The following is a 7,905-nucleotide window of genomic DNA, read 5'->3' on the forward strand; positions in this document are numbered from 1 at the left end:
TACTGAGGGGGGAAGCCAGGGGGCGGCTGCAAGTGAGCAGGCAGATGCGGAGCCTGGCAGGGATGTGTGGGCTGGATTGGAGCAACGGGGGCTGCAGGGAGCCCAGGAGCAGGCAGGGAGAGGGAACCCCTCTTCCCCGCTACCCCTGGGTTGATCCAGGAGGCAGGGGGGTGGGTGGCATCCAAGCAGTGTGTGGAATGGGGCAATCCAGGTGGCAGGTCCACATGAGGACACAGAGATGCAGTTAAGCATCAACTCAATAATCAATCAGTAAAGACAGTGGAGGCAGAAAGAAAATGTATAAAAACAGCAAGGACCCTAGATTCTGGAATCTGACTTCCATAACAGAACTGGAGTTGATTAAGCTTCAGGGGACAGGATGAACAACAAATTTAACGCAAACCTCTATTTGTGGAAGATGATTTTGAAATCATATGGAGAGTCAAGTGGCAGGAAAAAAAGGAATTCTTAGTTGGAATTTGTCAATTTAGCAATGAATTGATTCTAAAGCTGATGCAAGTGTGTCCAGAGACCAACAGTCATGAACAGATTAAAAAATATAAAGTACAGATAGAAGAAAGAAAAAGTATGACTATGTTAAGAGAACAACTGTTAAGAGAGCTGTCTGAAACAGGTATTGATCCTTCTTTGAAGTGTGGATCAAGCATCTGTCTCAAAGGCATTTTCTCTTGTCGCATGTTTGGAAGCCTGCTATTAGTATTGCATAAGCAGCAGTTACTCTGTTTTCACGTGCCATTCATATTTCTCATTTCCACAGCAGAACAGAGATCTGCAAATACTTTCTTAGAGGCATCACTTGAATTGCACTTCCAATATAAGCACCAACTATATGAATGACACTTCACAAAGAGCCAATACACCCTTTGCTCCCTCTCATTAGTATCCCATCTCATAATTTCTACTCCTTAGGTGTGGTAATACCCAGAATCTAAGTTAAAAAGATGGTCCCTGTCTCAAAGAAAACCACTTCCTTCTATCACTACACTCCTAGAAAACTTAAGTGAGTTACAATCTGTTTCTTCTCCATTTAAAATAATGTACACCTATTCTGTAATTTACCTTTAAATGCTTGAGGAATGCAACAGCCTGTTCAAGTTTTCCCTTAACGTAAAAGGTGATCATTCCAGGACAGCCACTGCACTGACGTTTAACCAACTCATGCTGAGGATGTGAAGGTAATCCTGAAATTAATCACACACACAATGTTTTTGCCATCATCACCACTTCAAAGAAAAGCAGGCTACATTAAAGGCACGTAGAAAAGCAACCTTCCAACTTGAAGAAATATAGAACTAACTGTAAGATAAACATCTGCAGAGTAATAACTTTTAAAATGTCTAAATCAAACTCATTGAATGTATCAGCCACATTTAAGGAATACAGCAGTTCTACGCCAATACTCAAACAACGCTAAATACAAAAGATTATTTATTCTGAAGATTATTTGCTCAGGGCAACATACCAGGGAAAATGACTTTTTCTACCCGGGAATCCGATTCAAGGTACTGAGCAACAGCTAGTGCATTTTGGAAATGCTGCTTCATTCGGATATGCAGAGTCTTCAAGCCCCGATTGCAGAGGTAACAGTCAAAAGGAGATGGAACTGCTCCAATAGCTGTAAAATAAATGTAGTATTACAAATACAAGTGCTTCTTTATCTTAGTATGGAATACAGTCTTAGTTTTGTAACTAATTCCTGGCATAAAGAGGGGACATTTCTGTTTATTTTAAAAGTATTTTAAGTTTAGAATGCATTTTGTATTTTTCCCTAAGATACAGAATTGAAAGGCTGCAACCAACATACTGAAATCTCAAGGATGAATCTTAATAGACATATGATACACAAGCATACCTTTCTATTACTTTAGTCAGGAACTTACATGAGGTCAACAGAAAAGCAAGTATTCTTTATTCATTTGACAGAAATTAATATAAATAGGGTGCATCTACACAAGATACCTTACTGCGCAGTAAGTATCTGCACCTACATGTGCAGACACTTACTATGCAGTAATTGGCTCTAATCACAGGTAAATTTGCTACCTGCAAATGCAAGTAGGAAATTTACTCGCAAGTATAACTGCATAGTAGCACATGTGTAGATGCTCCACCAGGAGCAAATATGCTCCCAGTCAGCTGGGCAGCAGGGGGTGGGAGATTGTTTTCTGCCCTGGGAGCTGCCTGCTGCTAGGGCAGGCTCCGCCACTGGAGCCTGGATGGGGACAATGCCCCCCTGCCTCGGTAACAGGGAGCTCCCAGCCCCTCCCATCGTGGGGCTGGCGCTAGGAGATCCTCATCTCCCAGCCCAAGCCCTGGGGTCGCAGAACCCAGGATGGGAGATCTTTATCTCCCAGTGCCAGTGCCCCAACTGTGAAGCTGGCACTGGAAGATAAGGATCTCCCAGCCTGGGTCCTGCAACCATGGAGCCCCGGCTGGGAGCTCCCTGCTGCCAGGGGGTCATTGTGTCCACCTGGGCTCTAGTGGTGGAGCCCACCCCAGCAGCAGGCAGCTTTCAGGGGCAGGGAACAATGCCCCAGCCTCTGCCAGGAGACAGCTGTCTCCTGGCCCCTCCTCTGGCTGCTGCAGGGGCCCATTGCAGGGCTGCAGGGAGCAAAAGCAGTCTGCTGCTAGAAGCAGCAAATCTCTCCCGCATCCCTGCACGTGTAGTGCTCGAGACAGTTTACCCTTGAGCAGTTTACTCAACAGTGAACTGCTCCTGGATTATTTGCACATATAGACGCACCCACAGAGGACAAAAAGAATCCATGCAACAGGGAACCCTAGCCCTGTTACTAGAAAGTAGGAAGGCACCTTTAAGGACAGCATCTTCAGGGCACAGCCTGCCAGCAGAGCAGGGGTTAAAGGGTAGCCCTGCAGGCTGGTCAGCTGACTGGGGCTTTCACATGACCAGGAGCAGCTCAGGCTAGAGCTTTATAAGCCCTGCAGGAGCCAGCAGGCCCAGGCTGAGGCAGAGTGTGAGCTCCTGAATGCCCAGGAGACTGAAAGGAAACAGCTTTGCAGACTGGGGCACAGGACAGAGCGACTTGGAAAGAAGGAGCCATGAGGTAAGCAGGCACACTGCCTCTATTATTTTTCCTTTGTTATGGCCCGAGGGCTTAGTGTTTATGTTGCAGTTTAAACCGGAGGTTTGGGATGAGGCTTAAAGGCGAGGTTTGGAGGCTTCATTAATGCCCAGAGGCACAAACAGCCTGAGCCCTGCTAGGGGCAGGTTCAAGGCTCCAGTGAGTATTGAGCCATAGTGCCCAGCAAATAGTGCAAGGTGCAGAGAGGCAGGGCCCAGAGAGCCCGGTACCAAATGGGCACAGAGAGGCAGGGCCCAGAGAGCCCAGTGACAGGAAAGGAGGAAACTAAGCTAGTATCTCAAAGCTAGGCCCAACACAATGGGCCTAGGCTAGAAGGGGCAGTAGCTGAATAGGCTGTGGCCCCAATATTGGTGACAAGCTGTGTAATACCTGCTAGGCATAGGGCATGGTATGGAGCCATGCAATTAGCCCTTAAGGTAGGAGCTCCTCACCTCTGGATGTTCTCTGGAGCCAAGATGTGATCAGGGAAGCCCTGGGGTGGCCTCCCCTTTGAGAATCAAAAGAAACATGAAGATGTAGCAGGCGAGTGAAGGGGAGACTGTTCCCAAAGTGGATTGAAATAAAGGGGTTCTGGGGCACCTCCAGGGGGTCTCGATGTCCCTGGGGATAGTGCCCTGTTACAGTCCAGCTACTAAAACTGAAAACTTTTCAGTTAAAAAAAGTCACCATACTTTAGTTGCCTTGATGAATGTTTTGGCCCTGACGTAAAGAAAACTATTTTAAGTGGGCATAAGGTACACACAGCAGTTTATGAATCTCATGCTTCCTTACTGAAAGTCAAGGCAGATTTTGCAGGATGTAAAATGGGGAGATAATCATTTCAGTGAACTTAGCAAGGTGCTGGTTTGACAGTTTTGGACAAGACTGTCAGTTTATCCTCAAAATAAATACTGGATTTAGTGGGGGAGAGCAGTGACTGTGTTAGACAGTGTCGAAAGCTTTGCTGAAGTCAAGGTATATCACAACATTCTCATGAACAAACTAAAGAGATATAGACTAAACAAAAGTACTGTAGGGGGGATACATAACTAAATTAGACCAACATACTCAACCAGTTGTCATCAATCGCTCAGTATTTAGTTGGGAGGAAGTATCAAGTGGGGTTTCCCCAGAGGTCTGTCCCCCAAAACTGGCAACAGTTCAGTACTCTCCACCAGGGTACACTGGCACCCCTTTAAATCCCTAGCCCTGTTACTAGAAAGTGGGAAGGCTAATGTGCATAGCCTAAACAGTGACTTACTGCGTGTGAATATAAAGCATAGTTGCTGTTTGGATCCAATACATTTAAAGTATTTTATGTTGACAACTTACCATTTTGTAAGAATTTGAGCTTTTCATACAGCTTGTCACAATTCACTGAAACCAGTCCCATTACAACATCACTGTGCCCTAGAGAAACAAGAAAGGCACAAAATGGTTAAGTTCAAGATTTTTGTTGTTTTATATTGTTAGTCCTGTAATTACATATTTCCTTTGTATGCATTCATTTACCTGGCAGGGCCGTATCATACAATGGGCCAACATGCACCTCACTACCAGCTTGACACCCTAGCTGTCCACTTTCTAAAAAAGCAGGAATTTGGGTATCAGACCTGTTGTGTCCACATAGCAGCCAGATGTGCTGCCATGAAACAGACAGAATAAGACATGCTGCTGATGCACTATATTTCCTCACTAACACTGTTTATTTTTGGCTATAGCTGCATGCTAATTATGAAGTACATCTGCAGCATGGATAGACATATCTACATTAGCTTTTATCTGGCTACTGGAGGTAACAATGCAGAAGAGACATGGCAGCACAAACTTCAGCCTGGGACATGTAGTTCAGCGCACACCTTTAATACTCACTTGTGCAGTTAGTCTATGTCAAACCTTCTTAATGCATCTTCACTGCATTCTTACCTAAATTAGCCATTTTAAATTTAATGTGAGCATGCTTCCTTTGCTGCAATCACACCTCTAATTTAATTTTAGACATGTCATGTCTTTTATTTATTTCAAGACTTACTGATTATTTTTTTTTTTTATTTCTTTTTCAAAAGCATGTATTTATGGAAAGTTGTAATGAGTCAGACTCCATGACCTTGTATATAATTGAATGACAGGCTGAAGGACCTTCTAGGGAAGTACAGACCTAATCTTCCGATTCATCCTGGAACTCTAATCATTATCTCCAATCAAAAATAAAAAAGTTTGGAGTTTCTCTGAAGGCATAGACATAAGAACAGAAAGGAAAGCTCAGTGCAGAAACCTAAAGCACACTGCAATGTGGCACCTGTATACAAACAAGCAGGTGGTATACAGTGTGAGAAATGAGCAGGCTGTGTACTTGACATTGTGAGAAACAAACAGGCTGTTCACTTGACAGGTAGGCATTTGAAATCATGATAAAATTTGGCCCCGATTCACCGAACCACCTCTGAAGTAGATAAAATTGCTTTCAGGGGTTGTCTCACAGCTTTTTTCACAAACAGGGACAGCTTGACTAACGAAGAACTAACTCATTAATTAAACTAAGTCCATCACCTGACAGCTCAGAACAATCAGTGGTATGGCAATCACTATACAGTATTGCCCTCCCAATAGAAATATCCCTTCACTTCCAATAATACCCCCTCATAGCTGAGAGATGGTGAGAAGCTTTCCTAGTGCGGTCTCAACTAGCAACCAATCCGAATCCTTAGTTAATACACTTACTCTAGTGAATCAGCTGGAAAGGGGCACTCCCAGCATGGGGGTTGTGGGGGTCAGCTCGTGTGAGAAGTGTGTTCAGGGAAAAGGTGGAGAGAGTGGAAGTGGAGCCCAGTAATGCATAACTGGACTGCTAGCTGAAGACCATAGATGTTGTAAATGAAGGGTGAGAATACAGAAGGGGAGATTCAATGAATTAGCAGTATTTTATGGTGATTTTAATTGTTTTTAACAAAATCAAGAGAATGTTTGAGCTATTATCAGATGCTTACCATTCATGTATTTGGTTGCTGAATACATACAAATATCTGCCCCCAGAGACAAAGGACGCTAAAATGAAATAAAAATAGGAGATCTGATTTAATACATTCTCATCTTTCTGTTCAAAGCATGATCCTAGTTTTAAATTACTGAACATGCCCATTTATAAAACACAGCCAGTGGACAGCCGCCCTATGGGTACATATCTGACAACCACATCAGCAACCTCCGCTTCAACCATGAGTGGTCACTGCAAGACCTCTCTAAGAACAGCCAGGCAAGTTTGTTTAGTGCGTTCCACACCTCGGAGTCTAGAGTTATTTTTGCGATATTACATATTTTTTCATATGCTCACTTTTTGCCAACAGCAAAATTGAAGTGTTTAGATGGGGACTGATTGACAAATAAAATTCCTCACTTTTTTTTTCAGTTTTTCAAAATAACATTATCTACAATCAGCCAAGCTCCTCCCAGTCCTCTAAGGCTGAATAACAATATGTTCTATCATTAAATGATAAATTTTGCAGATTTCTATTTTTAACACTGCTAATATGTTTGCTTAACATGTTAAATGAGCAATGTATTTAAAACAAGGAAGGTGGAAAAACTTGCTGTTCGATTATGGAAGTTTGTTTGAGCAATCGGGCAACATACATTTCTACTGGTCAATTGTAGAATAGTAATGTAAGCACTGGATTTTTTTTCTTTTATATCTAACGCATATAATTATCATTTATAATATACTTCATGCAGATTATTCTCTCTCTTATTGTGGAATACCAATGACAACCTAGAAGTGTTTTTAAATATGCATATGAGAGAGAATTGATGCCTATCTCTGTTCTCTGCAGGCCCGGTCGCCCACTGTACAGCCCCCAGAGGAGACGCATCCAACGCAGGCGTGGCAGAAGGTGTCCAAATCCAGAGCTGCTAGGCCTAGAGTGATGGAAGCTCCCCAGGTTCACCTGGGCAACAGGTTTGATGCCCTGGCAGCTGCGACGGAGAAAGACAGAGAAATTGCCTCCGGCAGGGACGATGCCACTCCCCACATGACAAGGAATGGGCAGAGAGCAAACACCAGCAGGAAGAAACACCGGGTCCTCATCATAGGAGACTCCATCCTACGAGGCCTGGAAGGTCCCATTCTGCCAGCCTAACCCCATGGTGCAAGAGTCTGGTTCATTCCTGGGGCTCGGGTTAGGGACATCACCGAGAGGATCCTGGCCTACATCACACCTGCAGACCACTACCCCATGGAATGGGGAATGAATGACGCGTGGGAATGAATGACGCAGCCAGGGACAACCCTGACTGCATTATGAAGGAATTTGAGGCTCTGGGGGGCAAGCTTACAGAGACGGGGGCACAGGTCGTATTCTCCTCTCTTCTTGCGGTGAGTAGGCGGGGACGGCAACATGAGGCCTGCATTGGCGAGGTCAACCAGCACTTATGCAGTTGGTGCTGCCAGGCAGGCCTTGGGTTCCTAGATAATGACCCATGCTTTCGGGCAAGGGACTTGCTGGGGCGGGATGGGCTTCACCTCTCTCCTAAAGGCAAGCGTGTCTTCTCTTCCAGGTTGGCTGATCTCGTATGGCGAGCTTTAAACTAGCCTCGCCAGGGGAGGGGACCACAAGAAGACGTGGAGACACCACCTGAGCAAGACAGGTGACAAATGCAAGGAGTGCCCAGATAAGAAACAGGGTTCCAGACAGTCTCCCAAACTGGGGGGTGGCACATGCAGCTAGGCAGGGCCTTAAATGTCTAAATACCAATGCTCGTAGTATGGGGAACAAACAGGAGGAACTCGCCCTCAGAATAGCCAGTT

General features: G+C 44.7%; 1 protein-coding gene across 1 annotated transcript in view; it reads right to left on the bottom strand.

The window, feature by feature from the left end:
- The window catches only part of CTH (cystathionine gamma-lyase), a 66,353-nt gene that overhangs the window by 14,786 nt on the left and 43,662 nt on the right, over positions 1 to 7,905 (bottom strand). The window contains exons 6-9 of the mRNA XM_019528403.1: positions 6,092 to 6,149; positions 4,437 to 4,514; positions 1,484 to 1,636; positions 1,081 to 1,202 (exon numbers count right to left, since the gene is read on the bottom strand). Of these exons, the coding sequence (XP_019383948.1) occupies positions 1,081 to 1,202; positions 1,484 to 1,636; positions 4,437 to 4,514; positions 6,092 to 6,149 (411 nt within the window). The remainder of the gene's footprint in view (positions 1 to 1,080; positions 1,203 to 1,483; positions 1,637 to 4,436; positions 4,515 to 6,091; positions 6,150 to 7,905) is intronic.

The sequence above is a fragment of the Gavialis gangeticus genome, unplaced genomic scaffold (genome assembly GCF_001723915.1).
Source record: "Gavialis gangeticus isolate Ggan-Ray unplaced genomic scaffold, GavGan_comp1, whole genome shotgun sequence".
In the NCBI taxonomy this organism is placed as follows: domain Eukaryota; kingdom Metazoa; phylum Chordata; order Crocodylia; family Gavialidae; genus Gavialis; species Gavialis gangeticus.